This window comes from Catharus ustulatus, chromosome 4 (genome assembly GCF_009819885.2).
Source record: "Catharus ustulatus isolate bCatUst1 chromosome 4, bCatUst1.pri.v2, whole genome shotgun sequence".
Lineage (NCBI taxonomy): Eukaryota > Metazoa > Chordata > Aves > Passeriformes > Turdidae > Catharus > Catharus ustulatus.
In genome coordinates this window covers 59244370-59264430 of record NC_046224.1, presented here as the reverse complement: position 1 = coordinate 59264430, position 20061 = coordinate 59244370, and the positions used below count along the sequence as shown (strand labels likewise).

The window sequence follows — 20061 nt, the reverse complement described above, 5'->3', positions numbered from 1 at the left end:
ACAGGGATTAAAGCAGAGGAGACACTAAAATGTTCTGCATCTTCCAGATTACATTTTTATCTTTTTTCCAAAGAATATATTCCTTGTGAAATATTTCTGGGTTTTTAACTTTAAGAGCCAGGCGCTTCTGAAAAAAGTATTGCCACACTGATGGCAGTGCCCTTTGTGAAAAACATGTTTTACTGTTTTGGTAAAATTTAAAAGGTTTAATAAAAAGACAATAGGAGACACACATAAAGCAAAGGGTTAAAGCAGCCGGGTGCTTGGCAAGGTGCCAAGAACACGTGGTTGCTTTGGGAACTTTTTTTAAAATACACTTTACAATACATCAACTTGTTGCATATTTATAGGTTTTTTACATATTTTAAAAATTTTTGGGAACTATTTAGTATGGCTATTTTTTGGGTTTGCTTTTTTAGAGTATGTGTGGGTTTTGGCTTGTGGTTTTAATTTTTTTTATTATTTTTTAGTTTGAGTGGTGGTTTTGGCTTTTTGCAGTTGGTGAGTGTTGATGATTGTTGTGTTAGCGGTAGGGTCTTGATTGCACATTTACGGGCTGTTACCTCAATTAGGCGGGTAGTTTAAGCATACTGTCTCTAAAAAACTTATGTTTAACTTTTGCTATTAGAAGAAAAGAAAAATAATTGTGAAATTACTGTAAGTTTTAAGCCACACCATTTTGACTAAAATTTTGGTCTGAGCCCAAAGTGCGGCTTATAATCAGGTGCGGCTTATATATGGACAAAGAATGAAAAATTGCTGTTTTAGTTTGGAGGACAGGTGTCTGCTGAGAAAGGCAGGAGCTTCTCTTTGAAATGGAGAATGTAAACCCCCTCCCTCCAAATTATTATAATTTTGAAATCAAGGGGCTTTCAGGCAAAAATATGGGAATTAGGAATAACAGTTCTTTACTAGGGAAATTAAAATAGAAATACAGTACTACAAAGGAACAAACTCCAAACCCTGACACAGTCAGAATACAACCTGACACCCCATCAGGCAGGGTGTTGGTAGCAGTCCCATTAAATGGTGGCTGCACCCTCCTGCAGTGACAGATGTGATTCAGTTGGAGCAGTGCTCCTGTACAAGGTGCAGTTTCCCTCCTGAGGTCCAGTGGTGATGTGGAGAAATCCGGTTTTCCTCTGGAGTCCAGTGGAGAAAGGGGCTCCCTTAGTGTCTCAAAACCTCTGTTTTTATCTTGGTAAGAAATGTTGGGCTCTTCCCCCTGGCTGGAGCAACTTCCAGTGGGATGCAGTAATTTTATCAGTCCCACAGTGGGACTCAATGGCCATTAGCAGAAAATGACTCGCTGGAGGAAGGATGGGTTGTGAAAAGATAAAGAACAATGCCCTGCCTGGTTTCAATGGATGACCCATTAGCAGAATATCTGCCGTTGAGATAAGGATCAGTGCCCCCACCCTCAACAGATGGTGATAGAATAGATACCTTTTATCACACTCTGTATTGTAACCCAAGACAGTTGCCAACACCCGGATGTGCGGCATATAATCAGGTGCAGCTTATATATGGACAAAGAACAAAAAGTTGCTGGCACCTGGAGGTGCGACTTAAAATTGTGAAGTTACTGTATGTTCATACAGAAAAGCTATTTTAACATTATACATATAGCATTTATCCCAGTAGTTGTGAAAAGCCAACAACATGTCATGCACTTATAACACCTTCAACTGAACAGTGTGTTTATGTAGCTTATTTCATGTCATGAGTCCTGTCCTAGGGCTCATGAAGGTTAGCTGGTACACCGGTGTTGTACCTCAAGGGGGAAGCAGGGTGGGACTGGAGATGCAGAACTTGTCAGTGCAGCAGAAGAGGAGCATGGAAGGATTAGGAATGTAATCCTGGATCTGGTCTCCTGGGAATTAACTAAAAGTTTATTATTTTCTCTGTGCTGCCTGAGAGCTCTCCTGTGCTGGGAGCTGTCATGTTGGGGGCATCCAAGACACACTGTCAGGAGTTATGCTCTGTAGGGCTCTTTTTCCTCTTGTTATTCTCCTCCTTGTTTTGTCTCCTTCCTCCCAAAATGTGTAGTCTGGGAAGGCCATAGTGCAAAGTAGATTCTTGTGGGAAAGTGCAGTTACCTGTCTTAATCCGATATATGCTGGGGACAGGTTTGCTTAGGGCTGGTGTGTCCTCAACAGGAGGGAAGAGGGGGAGCAAAGCTCTCCCCATGCTCTCCTTGGATATGCCATTTATGAACATCATCCCTTTAGTCTTTCATAAGTACTTCAGGTTTATCTCTCTCAAGTGCGTGCGGCAATTCCCTTGGTCACTTGGCTTGTGGTCTCTGTTTTTTGCATTATAACCATTCCTGGAAATCAGATGAACAGGCAGAGTCCAGAAGAGAGAACTGCAGGAGGAATTCACTCAGCTTCACCCTGCCATTACAGCCCAAGCTGAGATCTTGGCATTTCAATTTGTGTATTATGGTGAAACCAAACAGCATTCTGTAGTATGCTGACAGAGGTGTGAGAAGCATAAAGCTCTCTTCAAAATAGCATCTATAACCAGGGGGAAAATGAAGTAAACACATGAGGTCTGGGAAGTTAAATATGGCAACACCATGAGACTATAGAAAACACTGTTTGGAAACAATTTCCAAAAGACAGTGAAGCTACCAGTATTACTAATCTTTTTTTTTTTTTTTTTCCAGTTGCAGAAGGAATATGAAGCCTGCTATAGAGGCAGAGAGGATCGGTAGATTGGGAGTTCAGAGATCACTTTGAAACAACCCAGAATTAATTTCTACATCTGGCTACTGGTAAGAGGAACTTGGAGATGCTGGGCCCTGCTGTTTGTGAACAGAGGAGGGCTGGTGGGAGATGCGATGGTTGGAGTCTGTCTTGGGTATAGTGGTCGTGAAATGAGAGTTTTCAGTTCTTGAAGTATGGAATATAGTCACAAAACTTCTGCCTTGGACTTGCAGGCTTTGGCCTGTTCAGGGCACTGTTGGAGGCAGTCCCTTGGGAAGCAGTCTGGAAGGGCAAGGGATGCAGGAAGGCTGGACATTCTCTAAGAACAACATCTGAAAGGCACAGGAAGAGACCAGCCCAATGAGTCATAAGACAAGTGAGCAGGGAAGAAAACTGGCCTGGATGAACAGGGAGCTTTTGATTGAATTCAAGGGAAAAAAAATATACCAGCTTTGGAAGAGGGGGCAAGTGGCTCAGGAAGATTACAAGGGTATCATTAGGTTATGCAGGAAGGAAGTCAGAAAGACCAAAGGCCCAGCTAGAGTTTAGTCTGGCAAGTGCCACAAGAGAGATCTAAATTTTTTTCCAAATACATTAACAGAGAGCCAAGGAGACTCTCAATCCTTTATTACATGTGAGGGAAAACATTGCCACCAAGGATGAGGAGAAGGCTGAGGTACTTGATGCCTTCTTTGCTTCAGTCTTTAAATGAAAGACCAATTATTATCAGGATGTTGAACCCCCTGAGCTGGAAAATAGGGACAGGATAATCCCACTGTAATCCAGGAAAAAGCAGTGACCTGCTGCTCTACTTAAAATGGCACAATCTGTGGGGCCGGGTGGGATCCACTCAAGGGGGCTGAGGGAGCTGGTGGAGGAGCTCACAGAGCTGCTGTCCATCATTTACTGGCAGCTGTGGTGAACTGGGGAAGTCCCAGATGACTGAGGGTTAGCCCATGTGATACCCATCTACAAGAAGGCTTAAAGGAGGATCTGCCACAAGCCCATGAGCCTGACCTTGATGCCAAGGAAGGCTGTGGGACAGATCACACTGAGTGTGACCAGCCAGGGGGCCAGGCCCAGCCCACACACGTTCACAAGAGGCAGGTCCAGCTTAGCAAACCTGATCCTACAAATTTCTAAGTGTAACAGCATTGCTGACCATTTTCCCTTCATCCTGGGCTCCTGCTTATTGTATTCAGAGAGGCTGATTGCAACATAGTGATGTTGCCATGTCTGGCTATCTGATTTTCTGTTTGTGTCCATTAATTATGTACATCATTGGTATCCTCTGTTGCAAATAACAGAGCCTGTAGATATTTTTTCTGGACAGCTTCAGTGAGATGACATCATATCTATGGCTGGTACAATGATCTGGGAATCAGCAACTATCAAAACTGCTGTATCATTTCTTCTCACAATCTGTTTATTTTTTTGTAGAGACTTGCTAATCTCATTCTCTGACTCTTTGCTGTGTCTTGCTTTTAATGCATTTTACCCCACTGTCTATCCAGCATTTTATTACAGCTATACAAGAGGGTGTTAATACTTCCTGCTTTTATTTTGGGATAAAACTTAGTTCTAAACCCACTGTAAGTGAATTGGATATTGCAGGGTTCATTCTGGAAAGGTGAAGTCATGATAAATGCAGAAGATGCAGTTAAAGGCAGGTGCCTTAAATGTCCTCTGCCTTCAGCTGCAGTATTTTATTGGTCTAATATACTCCATTTAAAATATTTGCTCTCCTCTTACTTTAAACATTCACATGTGCTTGGTCTCCTGTCCTCTCTGGGTTCAGGAGGAGGAGCTCTAAAGCTGTTGGTAAAATGCTAAAAGCTAATTCCCTTAAATGCTAGGGGAATTTGCTGGTCATGCTTCCCTGTTGGACACCACTCTGTGTTTCTATGCCTAGCAGACTGATTAGTCACCTACTGAATGCTGTTGTTGTCAAATCTCACCTCTTCTACTCTCATTAGTAATATAAATCTGGAAAAAATGGAGATATTCAGCTGTTTTCTGGTGGGCCCCCAAAATACTTCTATCAGGCTGCTTATGCTGGCTGATATTTATTGTTCCAGACCTTTAGCAGCTACCTAGGTGTGCAGCAGTGCTTTGCTGGACTTTTCCCCCCTCTTCTCTGTTTTTTGTTACCAAATTTGTAGCAAATTTACAAACACCCACTCAGGTGTTTTGCAGTTCCTATATCCACATATTTACTTGAAAGAACATCACTTATCTCAGGGGTATTTTGTTCTTTCTCCTGAAGACAACAGGAGCTACTGCAAACATTTTTCCAAGGCTAACCAGAGCTGTGTTGCTATATTTGTGCTGGATATACATTCAAATATAGCTTTTATAGTTTAATACCATAAAATAGTTGAAGTGTTGATAAAAATACATAACACTGACAAGCAGTAATAAAACAAAGAAGTGAAGCTATACCTCAGTATACTTCCATTTAGCCTGTGAAGACTGGATGTTCATGACAAATTCTGGTTGATCTGCTTTGCTACCCCAGCAGTACTTTCCTTAAACCCAGGATATTTTTACTGCCCAGAACTGCAGGAATGACCACGAGAGGGCACAGCTATTGCTTGAAAATGTTGGGATCAACCAAAGCATCTTTCCCAGCTTAAGATGCAAAATCATCTCTAACCATTTCTTTGCATGTTCTGAGGTGCAACAAAGAATTGCATTGCAAATCCATTTTAGTTAATAGTATATTATGTACCTATAGATACTATATATTTGCTAGTAGTTAGATCATCCCTTTGCACCTTCTTTCCTGAAATTTTCTGCCAATTTGCAGGCCTATCCAGCTTCATAGGCTAAATCTCTTAATTACCTAGATATAAGCTGTATCAATCAAATTCTAGAAGGGAAACAGTAGCAAAGTCTTTATTGACATCCTCCATTTATATTCCGCTTTTGAAAGAACACTTGCACTTCTGCAGTGTGGACAACTGTAGTTTCCCTGTAATCATGTGATCATCTCTGGCTAAAATACTTGTTTTTACTTGGTATGGTAAAATTTAGACCTGGAGGTTTTGAAACCTTCTGCAGAACTCATACTCTGAGAATTACACAGCTCAAATGTAATTGTTTACAAAACAATCCTAATTGCTTTCAGTGCAAAGTGAGAATATAACATTTCATTTTCTGACACCACTAAATGCATTCCCTTAAAGAATTTTTGCAGTTCATTTCTTCCATTGTTATCACTATTTGAACTGTCATGTAGATCATATAATGTTTTATAGGAATATCACTCAATGATTTTTTTTTTATTAGGAATGACTTGCCAGGTTTCAGTGACTTCTGAATATCAGTTGTTGCAATTTGAAAAGTTAAGGATTGCAGGAATGCATGGTGCTTTTTTGGCTTCATGTAAGTTGGCTTCATGCACAATTCATGTTGTACCATCAGCCAGTCATTGAATTATCATCTAGTCTGGGTTGTTTTCGTTTTTTGTTGTCTGTGATTTTGCTACCAAGGAAATATCAGTGAAGCATTGTTAGTCATGTCAGGCAGGAAATCACTTTACTCAGGGTGGGGTGCACTAAAAGTAGATGTGAGCATGTGCAGATCCAGCAGCAGCAGACTGGTGGCAGTCCTAGTATGTTTGAGTTACAGCATCATCTGTGGCGGCAACCCTGTGTCTCTTTGCTTTGTTTTATTCCTCTTGTGCTTGGAACAAGGGATCCTTGATGTTATTTAAATTCCAGGGTTTGCATTGTGCAGTGAGGTGTCTCTGTGCATTTTGTAATTTTTGTTTGGATGCATTTTTTGTTTGCATAGCTCAAGCCCTCTGTTGGTTAACTTGGTTTTTAAATTTAATAAGCACAGCCATGGTATTGATAGGCAGCATTTTGATGGAAGGCACCTGGGCTGAAAAGGACCTGGTGGCTCCCTGGACCACAAGCTGACCAGGAGCCAGCAGATGTCCCCACAGCCTGTGGAGCATGGCATGCAAGGTCATGGGAGGTGATCCTTGCCCACCACTTAGCTCTGGGGAGACACACCTGGAGGGCTGGTTCTGGAATCCCAGGATGAAGGAGGTGTGTCCGTACTGGAGCAAGTCTGGCAAAGGGCCACTAAGGTGAGAAGGTGCATGAGCAGAGGCTGGGAGAGCTCTGCTGACTTTTCTTGGACTAGCGCAGGCTGGGCTGTCTGGTCAGGCTGTACAAACACCTGACTGAAGGTGGGTGGGTGAAGACACAAGTGAGACTCTCTTCTTTTCAATGCGGAGATGGCAGGAGACACAATGGGTGCAAATTGAACTGTGGCAAGCTAGAATGAAAGGAATGGTGGTGAAACACTGGATGAGGCAGCCCAGAGTGGTTGTGGAGTCCCTGTGCTGGGACAAGAGTTGTCATGAGTTCATCCATGATGCTGCTGTGCATGGGAGGATTTGGGGAGGGGAAAGGGATCTGGGATGCTATAGAGCAATATTTGTTTCAGGCAGCTGAGGAGGAACTGCAGTCAACCCAAAATTTAGTGGCTGAACTGTTACCAGTACAGGGGAGGGGTTTTATGAACGTGCTTGCATGTCTCATGCAAGGGAGGGTCAGCCACCCTTGATCAGGGGGTCAGGGGGGAACTGTCATAGAGTGAGGGACACCTTAATGTGTCAAAGTCCTTCAATGAGATCCCTGGCATTTGAGGGAACATTCTCTGATGAATGTGTGAGGTATTTGGTTAAGAGAGCGTGTTTCCAAGGGGCCATTCTATACTTGGGGCTTAGGGTGGGAGCAGGCGACTCCATGGCAGGGTCAGATTAGTTATCGGGGCAGCCCCCAAAGCAGTGTGAGTACTGGGAATTCTTAGCAAAGGAGGAGAAAGCAAAACGAACCATTTTCCTACCAGTCTAAATCTTAAAGTGTAGCAAGAATGGGGTTCCAATTTCCTCCTTGTTTTTAAAATTACTTTTTAACTAACTGGCTTGTTTATAGCTTCTGTGTGACCTCTATATCAACTACACTAGATGAGTGATGTCACATCCTCTCCTTTTTCCCCCCATCCGCTCACCGTTCCTTTTTCAAAAAAAGGAAGTGCCAGACCATAGAGTTGCAGGCATCCTCACAGACTTGAATTTTTTCAAAGCATCTTTTTTACAAACTTTTTAAACATCTTTTCAGCTGAACAGGAATTTTTGTGATGTCTTGAAAGCTGGGACAGGTGAGTTTTGTGCCTTCTCTACAGCACCGGCTCTGTTCCACCAAGTCTTTGCCTCATCCTCTTATACAGCTTAGAAAATGATTTACAGGGTTAACCCAGCTATGCTGTGGAGGGTGGGGAATGTAAAGGGTCTGTAAAAGGCAGAGTGGGGTGGGTTTTGCTGACTGTTGCACTGGCAGCAGGTGCCGGCATTTCTGTGCGGGAGGATTAAAACCTTCTAGGGATACAGAGCTGATCATTTGTCTGTCGACTGCCTCTTCTCTGTCCCCCAAATCCCAGTGTCTTGCATTTGGATGTCTCTCAGTGCTTTTAAAAAGCCATTTTCTGGGCACATGAGAATTTCCATATGTGACCCAGGCTCGGTGATTGAGGAAGAAATGACAAACAGGACTGTGCCACCTGGGTTCTCTGTCCTGTTTCCTGACGATTTGGTTTCTTCCTCACTGACTTTTTTTGCATATGTGTCTCATGTTCAGATCTACTGGAAGTTCTAGAGGGTAACTGATGTGGTTTCTAATGGTGGTCCATTGTTGTGCACTGCTGTGAAGGTGGGACACATTGTGAGGAAGGCTCATACTCTGCTACCTTGTCTGTCAGGTTTTTTCTTTCCTTCCCTTCAGGCTTCTCGGGAGAGCAGGCTCTGGATGGAGAGAGAATGTTCAGGATGCCCAGCTGCCTCGTAAAGCTGACCAGGGTGGTGCTGAGCCACAAGCCCTGGGCCGTGTTTACCCTCATCTTTGTGTTAGTATCCTTTGCCTACATCGAGTTGTATTTGGGCATCTGGGAAGACTCAGAGAACAGATTCCCCACCTATGACTTGTCTGCTGAGATCAACTGTGCTCACTATGTGCCTTCTCCCCTCAGCACTGTTGGTGGACCCTCTCCTTCTGCAGGAAATGTGTTTTTTGTGGAGACTTCACAGAAAACTGCCCCAAGTTACCTGTTCTCATGCTCTGTGGAGTCAGCAGCCAGGACACATCCTGCATCAAGAGTTGTGGTGCTCATGAGAGGGTTGGACAAAAAAAATACCTCTTTACCCAAGCACTGGGCTTTCTCCTTGCTGAGCTGCTTCCCCAACGTGGAAATCCGACCCCTGGACTTGACAGAGCTCTTTTCTGGGACACCTCTGAAACGGTGGTATATGTGGCCTCTGCGGCACTGGGAACCTTATTTTTTACCCGTCGTCTCTGACGCCTGCAGGATTGTCCTCATGTGGAAATTTGGTGGCATCTACCTGGATACAGATGTCATTGTGCTTAAGAACTTACAGAACCTCACCAATGCCCTCGGGATTCAGGATCATGATGTACTGAATGGGGCCTTTCTGTCCTTTAAACCCAAACACAAGTTCATGGAGCTTTGCATACAGGATTTTGTGGAGGACTACAATGGCTGGATCTGGGGACACCAAGGCCCAGAGCTCCTAAGTCGTGTCTTCAAGAAGTGGTGCTCCATCCGGACTATCAGGAGCACACACTGCAAAGGTGTGAGGGCTCTTCCTCCAGAAGCTGTTTATCCTGTTCCCTGGCAGGACTGGAAGAAGTTGTTTAAGGCAGTCAGTGCCTCAGAGTTTCACAAACTCCTTAAGAACACCTATGCTGTGCACATATGGAACAAGCTGAGTCATGGGACCAAGTTAAAGATCCCCTCCCAGGCTCTGCTGGCTCAGCTCTATTCCCAATTCTGCCCTGCCACCTATGCAAAGATGAAACGGGACTCTGAACAGTTGTCAAGGCGTGCAGTGTGACCTGTGGGCCCTTGGCTGCAGGGATGTTCCCCAGACTGAAAGAAAACCAAGTGCCTTTGACCTTCCCCAAAGCTGGTTTCTAGACCCCAGAGCAGGTGTTCTGTGTGACAGCTCTGGTTTTGTGCCTAATATCCCTGGTATCTGCCTCCAATCCTTTGTGTTTCAAATTTACAGCAGAACCTGAGTTCAGCCTCTCTTGCTGTCCTTCAGGTTCAGGGAAAGGTTGAACTTGTTCATCAGCGTCTCTCAGCTGATGAAGTCTCTTGGTGTTCTCCAATGGCTCCTCCTGTGAATCCCAGGCTGAGCAGCCCCTTGTGATGTTTCAACAGCTGTAGGGACCCCTGGCTTGCTCTCGGTGTCATTTCTGCATTTGTAAATCACTGTTGGTCAGTGCCGAAGGGCGCAGTTTGCTGGAGCTCAGCCTGGGGCAACATGTCAAGAGTATATGAAAATTGCTTTAAGAAGCAGAAAACATTTTAAATCCCTGCATGGCTCAGTGTGAAGTTCTTCCAAACTTCTAAAGTGAGAAGATTTCAAATGATGCTTCCTACTATTTCCAGTTCCACAGCAGAGGGTTGACTTTTCTGGGACTCCTCTGGAAAACAAATAAATAAAAGTAATTCTTTTAGGAGGGGAATTTATGAAGATCCTTGCTCTGCTGAAGTAATTCTTGTAGGATGCCAACATCTAACCAACCATTGTCACACTCTGAAGGGTCTCAGCATTGCCTGTTTCTGCAGTGCTCTGAGGTGGATTACGTCCCTTTCATTGGAATATTGAACCTGTTGTGGAAGTCCAGAGCATGACACGTCCACATGAACAGATGGACCGGGTCCAGGACTCAGAGCAGTGTTCCCAGGGACAAAAGTAAAAAATTTGGAAGCACATGAAGGTTATTAGAGATCTCCAGGATCATTGAGTCCAGCCTTCAATTCTGTATCACCATACCCACTAGCCTTTATCCCAAAATGCCATGTGTACTCATTTTTTGGAGCACTTCCAGGAATGGTGACTCCACCATTTCCCTATGGAGCCAGTGGCACACAATGCTTAAGCACTCTGAATTTTTACCTCATATCCAAGCTGAACGTACTGTGGTGTAGGGACTGCTGCATCCAGCCCTGGGCCTGCACAAGAAGGACAGGGAGCTGCTGGAGCCAGGCCAGAGAAGAGTCACCAAGGGCATCAGAGGGATGGAGCAGTTCTGCTGGGAGGAAAGGCTGAGTGAACTGGGATAATTCTGCCAAAAGAGAAGGTTTTGAGGTTCCCTCATTGTGGCCTTGCAGTGCCTGAAGGCAGCTTAAAGGAAAGATGCAGAGAGTTTCTTGACAAGGGTCTGGAGTGACAGGACAAGGGGCAATGGCTCCACACTGACAGGGAGAAGGTTTAGATTGGATATTGGGGAGGAATTGTTCCCTGTGAGGGTGATGAGGCCCTGGCACAGGGTGCCCAGAGAAGCTGTGACTACCCCATCCCTGGCAGTGTCTAAGGCCAGACTGGACCTGAGCAACCTGGGATAGTGCCTATGGCAGGAGGGATGGAAGATTATGAGCTTTAAAGTCCCTTCCAACCCAAACCATTCTACTATCCCTTTTTTCCCTCATAGCAGATTTCCCCTTCTCCTGTCCCTTGTTCCTGGGAGCAGAGCCTGACCCCCACCTGGCTGTCCCCTCCTGTCAGGGACTTGTGCAGCGCAATGGGGCCTCCCTGAGCCTCTTTTCCTCCAGGTTAAACTGCCCCAGCTCCCTCAGCCCCTCCTCATCAGACCTGTGCTCCAACCCCTTGTCCAGCTCCATTTCCTTGTCTGGACATGCTCCAGCCCCTCAATGTGCATCTCCAGTGACAGGCCCAGAACTGGACACAGCGCTTGGGGTGAGGCCTCACCAGTGCCCATGACAGGGGGATGGATGGACAGTCACTGCCCTGGTCCTGCTGACCACACCAGGGGCCATTGGCCTTCCTGCCCACCTGGGCATACACTGGCGACCAGCAGCCCCAGCCCTTTCCTGCTGGGCTCTTCCCAGCCACTGTTGCCCAGCCTGGAGGTCCTGGGGGTTGTGACCCAGGGGCAGGAGTAGGTACTTGGTCTTGTTAAACCTCAAAGGTGTGAAACAGGACTGGCCCTGACAGTGGGCCCTGGGGCACAATGCCAGCTGCATTCATTCCACCACCACTCCCTGGGCCTGGCCATCCAGGCAGTTTTTTCCCAGCAAACAAGGAACCTGTTAAATCCTTGGGCTGCAAGGACAATGCTCTCCAGGAGAACGCTGTGGGAGCAGTGATCAGAGACTTTACTGAGGGCCCAGATACACAACATCCCCAGCCTTTCCCCCACCATTTGGGGTTCATAGGAGGAGGTTGGGTCAGTCAAGCACAAGACCTGCTTAAACCTGTGCCTGATGCCCCAGTGATGCAGCACACATTGTGTGATTGCACTCCAGGTCATCTGTTCCGTACCCTTCCCTGGCACTGAGGTCAGGCTGACAGGCCTATGGTTCCCCCAGTTGTCCTTCCAAGCCTTCTCATAGATGGGTGTTACATTAGCCAATCTCCAGTCTTCCAGGAGATCTCCAGTTAACCAGGACTGCTGATAAATGATGGAGAGTGGAGCTCTGTGAGCTGCTTCACCAGCTCCCTCCATAGCCTTATGATGAAGGATGGCATCTCCCTGGACTTGTACAAGTCTGGGCAGCACAGCAGCTCATGAACACCTTCCTCCTGCAGTGTGGGAACTTCATTTTGCTCCCTGTCTTCCAGCTCTGGATATGCAGAGGGTAACTGGGCTTTTGCTTAAAGGCTGAGGTCAAGAAGGCATTGAGTACCTCAGCCTTTTCCTCACCCCTGGAGGTCATGTTCCCACCCCAGCATGCAATAAAGGATGGAGAATCGCCTTGGCCTCTTCTTGTTATTAATGCATTTGAAAAAGCATTTTTTCTAAATATTTATGCTGTTGGCCAGATTGACTTCTAGCTAGACTTCTACCTTTCTAGTTTTCTCTGATTAACATTGTGATATCCTTGTAGTCTTCCTGAGTTGCCTGACCATTCTTCCAGAGCTACTAAACTCTTTGTTCTTCCCTGAGTCCCAGTGGAAGCTTGCTGTTCATCCAGGCCAGCTTTCCCTGAACCAGCTTACAGCACATTGGAATGGGTTCCTACTCTGCCTGTATGACCCCTTTCCTGAGGAATGTTCAGCTTTCCTGGGCTCTTGGCCCCTCAGGATGCCTTCCAAGGGATTTTCTCAACCAGTGGTCTGAGCAGACTAAAGCCTGTCCTCCACAAGTCTAAGGTAGTGGTTTTGCTGACCCCCTTCCTTCCTCCCTCCCTCCCTTCCCTGAGAACTGAAATCCTGTCGTGGTCACTGTACCCAAGATGCCTCAGGCAATCTCATCTCCCACTACTGCTCCTCTGTTTGGAAAGAGCAGAGCCCCTGGGACACCTCCCCTGGTGGGCTCATCTACTAGCTGTCTCAGGACATTCTCTTCTACCTGCTCCTGGGGTGTCTGCTGGATGGGATTCCAGACACCTGGTAAGTTGAAGATGTCACTGAAGATGTCAACAGTGGATGATGTGGGGTCATCCATATACCCCTAATGGAAATCCTTGCCCTCCACTCAGCACAGGTGAGACACACCTGGAGGGCTGGTTCTGGAATCCCAGGATGAAGGAGGTGTGTCCGTACTGGAGCAAGTCCGGCAAAGGGCCACTAAGGTGAGAAGGTGCATGAGCAGAGGCTGGGAGAGCTCTGCTGCCTTTTCTTGGACTAGAGCAGGCTGGTCTTTATGGTCAGGCTGTACAAACACCTGAAGGTGGGTGGGTGAAGACACAAGTGAGACTCTCTTCAATGCAGAGATGGCAGGAGACACAATGGGTGCAAATTGAACTGTGGCAAGCTAGAATGAAAGGAATGGTGGTGAAACACTGGATGAGGCAGCCCAGAGTGGTTGTGGAGTCCCTGTGCTGGGACAAGAGTTGTCATGAGTTCATCCATGATGCTGCTGTGCATGGGAGGATTTGGGGAGGGGAAAGGGATATGGGATGCTATAGAGCAATATTTGTTTCAGGCAGCTGAGGAGGAACGGCAGTCAACCCAAAATTTAGTGGCTGAACTGTTACCTGTACAGGGGAGGGGTTTTATGAACATGCTTGCATGTCTCATGCAAGGGAGGGTCAGCCACCCTTGATCATGGGGTCAAGGGGGAACTGTCATAGAGTGAGGGACACCTTAATGTGGCAAAGTCCTTCAATGAGATCCCTGGCATTTGAGGGAGCATTCTCTGATGAATGTGTGAGGTATTTGGTTAAGAGAGTGTGTTTCCAAGGGACCATTCTGTACTTAGGGCTCGGGGTGTGTCATGGTCCGTGCAACCTGAGCGGGGGTTGTGATGGTTTGTTCGACCACAGGGTGCAAAAGACAACAGCAAGAGACTAAGGTTTTGTTCAGCAACACGCAGCAAAGCAGTTTATTGGGGGTCAACAACTCAGTTTTGGTGTAGTGGTGAGAGGGAGAGAGCGATAAAGGTGATGAAGTAGAGAGAGAGAGAATAAGGGGAAGAGGGAGAGAGATAAAGGTGAGGAAGTAGAGCGAGAGAGGGAATAGGGGGAATAGCTGCCAACAGATTGGACGTCCTCGGATCATCCATCGACGTCTTCCATCCGTGGGGAGAAAGAAGTCTCAAAGTCTCTTTGGAGAGTGACAATTTTATAGTCATTTTCCAAGACGAGTGGCTGCTGGCCAAAAGGTGGGGAGATTTATGGACTGTTGTGTTCAGGAACCAGTGGTTTTGAAAATCGGGTGCAAGACAGAACACTACAACCAGTTCTCTGTTTGAGAGCAATGTACTATGGAAGCAGCACTGGCAAGTACACCTGTACAAAGGCCATTGGCAAGCATCCACCTTGGTCAGACCGGCAGCTCCTGTCCAAAGTGAGTGGTAGGGGTCCCAGCATCTCAGGGTCTCTGACGATGATTGTGAGGCAGATCAGGCAATCTTCGGACAGGATAGGAGGAGGCAGCTCCGTGGTATGGTCAGATTACAGTAATTTCACGACCATAAGGCGCACCGGGCTATAAGGTGCAGCCCCTGAGAGTCGTCAAATTTCGCAACTTTGTAGATCATATAAGGCTCACCGGATTATAAGGCGCACTTTTTTTTGCAGCGAGGATCCGCCCCCAGCTCACCCTGCGAGGTTGCTGGTCGAGGCCCCGCCTCAACCTGTCAGCCATGGGCCCCTGGGCCCGCCTGTACCCGGCAGGGCTGGGCTATGCCTGCCACTGCTTGGCCCCGCTTCCCTGGGGCCAGGGTATGCCCCCGCCTGTACTCGGCAGGAGGGGCACCGCGGGCCCCCGGCAGCCGCGGCCCTGCCGGCTCCCCCGGTGGCTCGTGGCTCACACTTTCGGGTTGGCAAATATCCAAACTTTTGCCCATGTATAAGGTGCACCGGACTGTAAGGCGCACTTCCAGGTTTGGGCGAGAGTTTTAGTCAAAAGGGTGCCCTTTATAGTCGTGAAATTACTGTTATTATTAGAGTGGTTCCCAAAGCAGCGTGAGCACTGGGAATTCTTAGCAAAGGAGGAGAAAAAGAAAACCAGAAGTTTTCCTGGCTCTGACTAAAACTTAAAGTGTACTGACAATGAGGTCTGAATGTCTTCATTTTTTTACAATTGTTTTATAACTAGGTGGGTTCTTTGCAACACTATGTACATCCTTTCTATGAGCTGCTTACTAGATAGAGGACTAACGTCATTTCCTTCTTGTGTTTGCCTGCGTATCCAGACTGTTTCTCTTGTCATTTCTTTTTAGAAGGAGGAAGTGCCAGTACATAGAGTTGTAGGCGCTCTCAACAGACGGCAACCTCTTCAAACTCTTTGCCAGCTGAGCAGGGAATTCTGTGGTGTCTTGAAAGCAGGGACAGGTGAGTAGTGTTTGCAGTTTCTTTGGCGTTTTCAGAGGAACAGATAGAGCCAGGCTTCCTGTGTTTGTTTCATAATAGAATTGCACTGGCTAATGCAGCGTCTAAGGCATTGCCTTATCCGCTCCAAAAGTAGAAATGCGTTACTAACTTTATAGAGATGTGATGGTAGTAAAGTTCTGTCTTTTGCTCAAAATGCACTGATGACCTTGAACCTTGCTTGTGGTTAGCCTAGAGTTTTCCTGCCCCTCTACCGCACAGGAACTTCCCCTCAAACCGCTTTCTCTTCTTGTGCTCACAAAGCAAAAAATTATTTACAGGGTTAACCCAGCTGTGGTGTGGAGGGTGGGGAATGTAAAAGGTCTGTAAAAGGCAGGGTGAGCTGGTTTTGCGGCCTTTAGCACTGGCAGCATGCTCCGGTGTTTCTGTGTGGGAGGAGAAAACCTTCCGGGGATCCAGAGCTGATCTTTTGTCTATCGGCTGCCTCCCCTCTATCTCCCAGTGCTTGGTGCAGGGTGGTGGCTTCATGCTCTGACATTTGGATGTCTCTCAGTGCAGCTGACAGGTCATTTTTGGCTCCATAACATGACCCAGGCACAGTGATCAAGGCGCAATGACAAACGGGGCTGTGCCAGCTGGGTCCTCTGTGTTCTGTGCCTCTTTGGTTACAGCTACTGGATTAAAACTCTTCCTGTTTTCTGAACCTTTCTGTCCTGGAGCATGGGGCTTTGGAGATGGAGCTCATGGAGGCAAGATAAATGATTGAATGCTTTAGCATGGAAGAGACCTTTGAGATGCTTGAGTCCAATCCCAAAGCCCACTCTAAGTGTGCCCCTAAACCAAGTCCCTAAGTGCCACACTCACACATCTCTTAAATACCTCCAGGGACAGAGGCACCACTGCTTTCTTGGGCAGCCTGTGCCAATGCCTCATAACTCTTCCAGGGAGTAAAACTCTGAGTAACATCCACTCTGACCTCCCGTGGCACAACTTGAGAAGCTTTCCTCTGGTCCTAAAAGCCCCAGTCTTCTTTACTCCTTCTTCATGTGCTCTTGCCCATTGACTTTCGGGGCCCAGTGGTAGGCTCAGAGGTGCTGCTTTTGTTGCCCTTGACTTTAAGGAGAGGCAAGGGCAGCAGTGCTGATGCTAATGCTGAGGCTGGAGCTAGACTGACTTATCTGTTTATTGCTGCTCTTCCACTCCATCCCTTCCTTTTGCCAGAAGAAGAGAAGGGAGTTAGGGCAGGAGAGTGGAAGGTTTACCTGTCCACCAGCAGGATCCACTGGGAGATCTGAGCAGGTCAGAGCCAGCATGGCCTGTGCAGGGTAGGGAAGCAGCCTTGGAACTCAGTTTACAAAGGCAGTTCTTGACCTTATTGTCTGCATCTGCCTCCAGAGCTGCCCTGTATCTATTCCTTTCCCACCCTCCATCTATCCTGCCAGGGTATGGTGCCATGAACAATGGACCAGGCTCTCTGGAGGGGCCAGTTTAGAAAGGCAGAAACTGCCACGTCAACAACCTGTAAGACTGAGGCTTGTGTTTGATTTGGGGGAAGGACATGTGTACCAGGAGAAAACAACTGCTCTCACAACAGCCATCAGGCAACAGCTCCACACAGGGCTCCAGGAATGGTCATAAAGAACATTCCTATTTCCTCCTGCCAGGGCCTTTGCATACGTGTCTTATGTCTCGTGTTGACAGTGACCTGAAGTTCTAGAGGGTGACAGATGAGATTTCTAATGGTGGTCCAGAGTTTGTTGTGCACTGCTGTGAAGGTGAGACACACTGTGAGGAAGGCTCATACTCTGCTGCCTTGTCTATCAGGTTTTTTCTCTTTCCTACAGATCATGATGGCTGTCTCGGGAGAGCAGGCTCTGGATGGAGAGAGAATGTTCAGGATGCCCAGCTTCCTCCTAAAGCTGACCAGGGTGGTGCTGAGCCACAAGCTCTGGGCCGTGTTTTTCCTCATCTTTGTGTTCATATCCTTCACCTACCACAAGTTGTACTGGGGCATCTGGGAAGACTCAGAGAACAGATTCCCCACCCATGGCTTGTCTGCTGAGAGCAGCTGTGCTCACTATGTGCCTTCTCCCCTCAGCACTGTTGGTGGACCCTCTCCTTCTGCAGGAAATGTGTTTTTTGTGGAGACCTCACAGCAAACTGCCCCAAGTTACCTGTTCTCATGCTCTGTGGAGTCAGCAGCCAGGACACATCCTGCATCAAGAGTTGTGGTGCTCATGAGAGGGTTGGACAAAAAAAATACCTCTTTACCCAAGCACTGGGCTTTCTCCTTGCTGAGCTGCTTCCCCAACGTGGAAATCCGACCCCTGGACTTGACAGAGCTCTTTTCTGGGACACCACTGGCCCAGTGGTACTTGCAGCCTCAGCGTCACCTGGAGCCTCATTTTTTCCCTGTCCTCTCTGACGCCTGCAGGATTGTCCTCATGTGGAAATTTGGTGGCATCTACCTGGACACAGATTTCATTGTGCTTAAGAACTTACAGAACCTCACCAATGCCCTCGGGATTCAGGATCATGATGTACTGAATGGGGCCTTTCTGTCCTTTAAGCCCAAACACAAGTTCATGGAGCTTTGCATACAGGACTTTGTGGAGGACTACAATGGCTGGATCTGGGGACACCAAGGCCCAGAGCTCCTAAGTCGTGTCTTCAAGAAGTGGTGCTCCATCCGGACTATCAGGAGCATGAGCTGCCAAGGCGTGAATGCTCTTCCCCCAGAAGCTGTTTATCCTGTTCCCTGGCAGGACTGGAAGAAGTTGTTTGAGGCAGTGAATGCCTCAGAGTTTCACAAACTCCTTAAGAACACCTATGCTGTGCACATATGGAACAAGCTGAGTCATGGGACCAAGTTAGAGATCCCCTCCCAGGCTCTGCTGGCTCAGCTCTATTCCCAATTCTGCCCTGCCACCTATGCAAAGATGAAACAGGACTCTGAACAGTTGTCAAGGCGTGCAGTGTGACCTGTGGGCCCTTGGCTGCAGGGATGTTCCCCAGACTGAAGGAAATCGAGTGCCTTTGACCTTCCCCAAAGCTGGTTTCTAGACCCCAGAGCAGGTGTTCTGTGTGACAGCTCTGGTTTTGTGCCTAATATCCCTGGTATCTGCCTCCAATCCTTTGTGTTTCAAATTTACAGCAGAACCTGAGTTCAGCCTCTCTTGCTGTTCTTCAGGTTCAGGGTAAGGGTGAACATGTTCATCAGCATCTCTCAGCTGATGAAGTCTCTTGGTGTTCTCCAATGGCTCCTCCTGTGAATCCCAGGCTGAGTAGCCCCTTGTGAGGTTTCAACAGCTGTATGGACCCCTGGCTTGCTCTCTATGGCATTTGAAATTTTTAGAGAATATTCTGTTGAGGGGACCCACAAATACCACGCGTCCAACCCCTGGCCCTGCTGGGGAGCAGGGCACTTCAACAATCATGCCTGTGCATGAGAACTTCGTCCTTGGTGCTGTGACCCTTCCCTGGGGAGCATGTTCAGTGCCCTGCCACCCTCTGGGGGAAGAATCTTTTCCTGATATCCCTCCTAACCCTCCCCTGACATAGCTCCAGCCCTTCCCTGTATCTTGTCACTGGTTACACAGAGCAGAGATCAGAGCCTGCCCCTCTTCCCCTTGTGAGGAAGCTGCAGAACTGCTGTGAGCTGTGACCTCAGTCTGCTCTTCTCCAGCTGAACAGACCAAGTGACAGCAGCTGTTCCTTGTGTGGCCTCACCTCCAGGCCCTTCACCATCTCCATGTCTCTCCTTTGGACACTCTCTGACAGCTTTAGTTCTTATACTCTGGCACATAAAACCCCCCACGATATTCCAGGTGAGGCCGCCCCAGCCCAGCGCAGAGTGGGACAATCCCTCCCTGGTCTGACCGGCCATGCTGGGCCTGGTGCCCCAGGACAGGGATGTCCCTCCTGGCTCCAGGGCACTGCTGGCTCATGTCCAGCTGGCACAGCCTGGTCCCTTCCTGCAGCTGCTCTCCAGCCTCTCATTCCCCAGTCTGTCTGTACATCCAGGGCTACCCCATCCCAGGGGCAGAATCAGCCTTGTCTTTGATAAACTTCACACAGTCGGTGATTGCCCAGCCCTGCCCTTCATCCATCATCCAGGGCCCTCTGCAGGGCCTCTTCACCCTTGAGGGAGTCAACAGCTGCTCACAGTTTTGTGTCATCTATGAGCTTATGTAGTATCCCTTCCTGTCCTGCATTCAAGCTTTTTATGAGGATTTATAAGAGAATGGGGCCTAGGATGGTGCCTGTGGAACCCCACAAGTGACAGACTGCCTGTCTGCTGTCACCCCACTTGCCACCATTCTTTGTGCTAGACCAGTGAGCAAGTTGCTCACCTATCACATGATGTGTTTGTCCAGCTGTGGACTGCACACTGAGATAGATGATATCCAAAGCTTTACTGAAATCCAAAAGGATTTCATCTACTGATGTTTTTTGATCAGCTGGGTGGGTTACCTTAGCATAAAAGGAAATTAGTTTTGATAAGCAGGGCTTT

At 47.5% G+C, this 20061-nt stretch overlaps 2 protein-coding genes across 2 annotated transcripts; both read left to right on the top strand.

Annotated features, from left to right (window-relative positions):
- Positions 1-2715: 2715 nt before the first annotated feature.
- On the top strand, positions 2716-9692 carry LOC116994928 (lactosylceramide 4-alpha-galactosyltransferase-like). The gene is made up of 2 exons (XM_033056912.1): positions 2716-2779; positions 8510-9692. The coding sequence occupies exon 2, from the start codon at positions 8545-8547 to the stop codon at positions 9634-9636; it is 1092 nt and encodes a 363-aa protein (XP_032912803.1). The 5' UTR covers positions 2716-2779; positions 8510-8544; the 3' UTR covers positions 9637-9692.
- Positions 9693-15420: 5728 nt separating this feature from the next.
- On the top strand, positions 15421-19522 carry LOC116994926 (lactosylceramide 4-alpha-galactosyltransferase-like). Its single transcript, XM_033056911.1, has 2 exons — positions 15421-15551; positions 17393-19522. Exon 2 carries the CDS (start codon positions 17396-17398, stop codon positions 18527-18529), a length of 1134 nt encoding a protein of 377 aa, XP_032912802.1. The 5' UTR covers positions 15421-15551; positions 17393-17395; the 3' UTR covers positions 18530-19522.
- Positions 19523-20061: the final 539 nt, after the last annotated feature.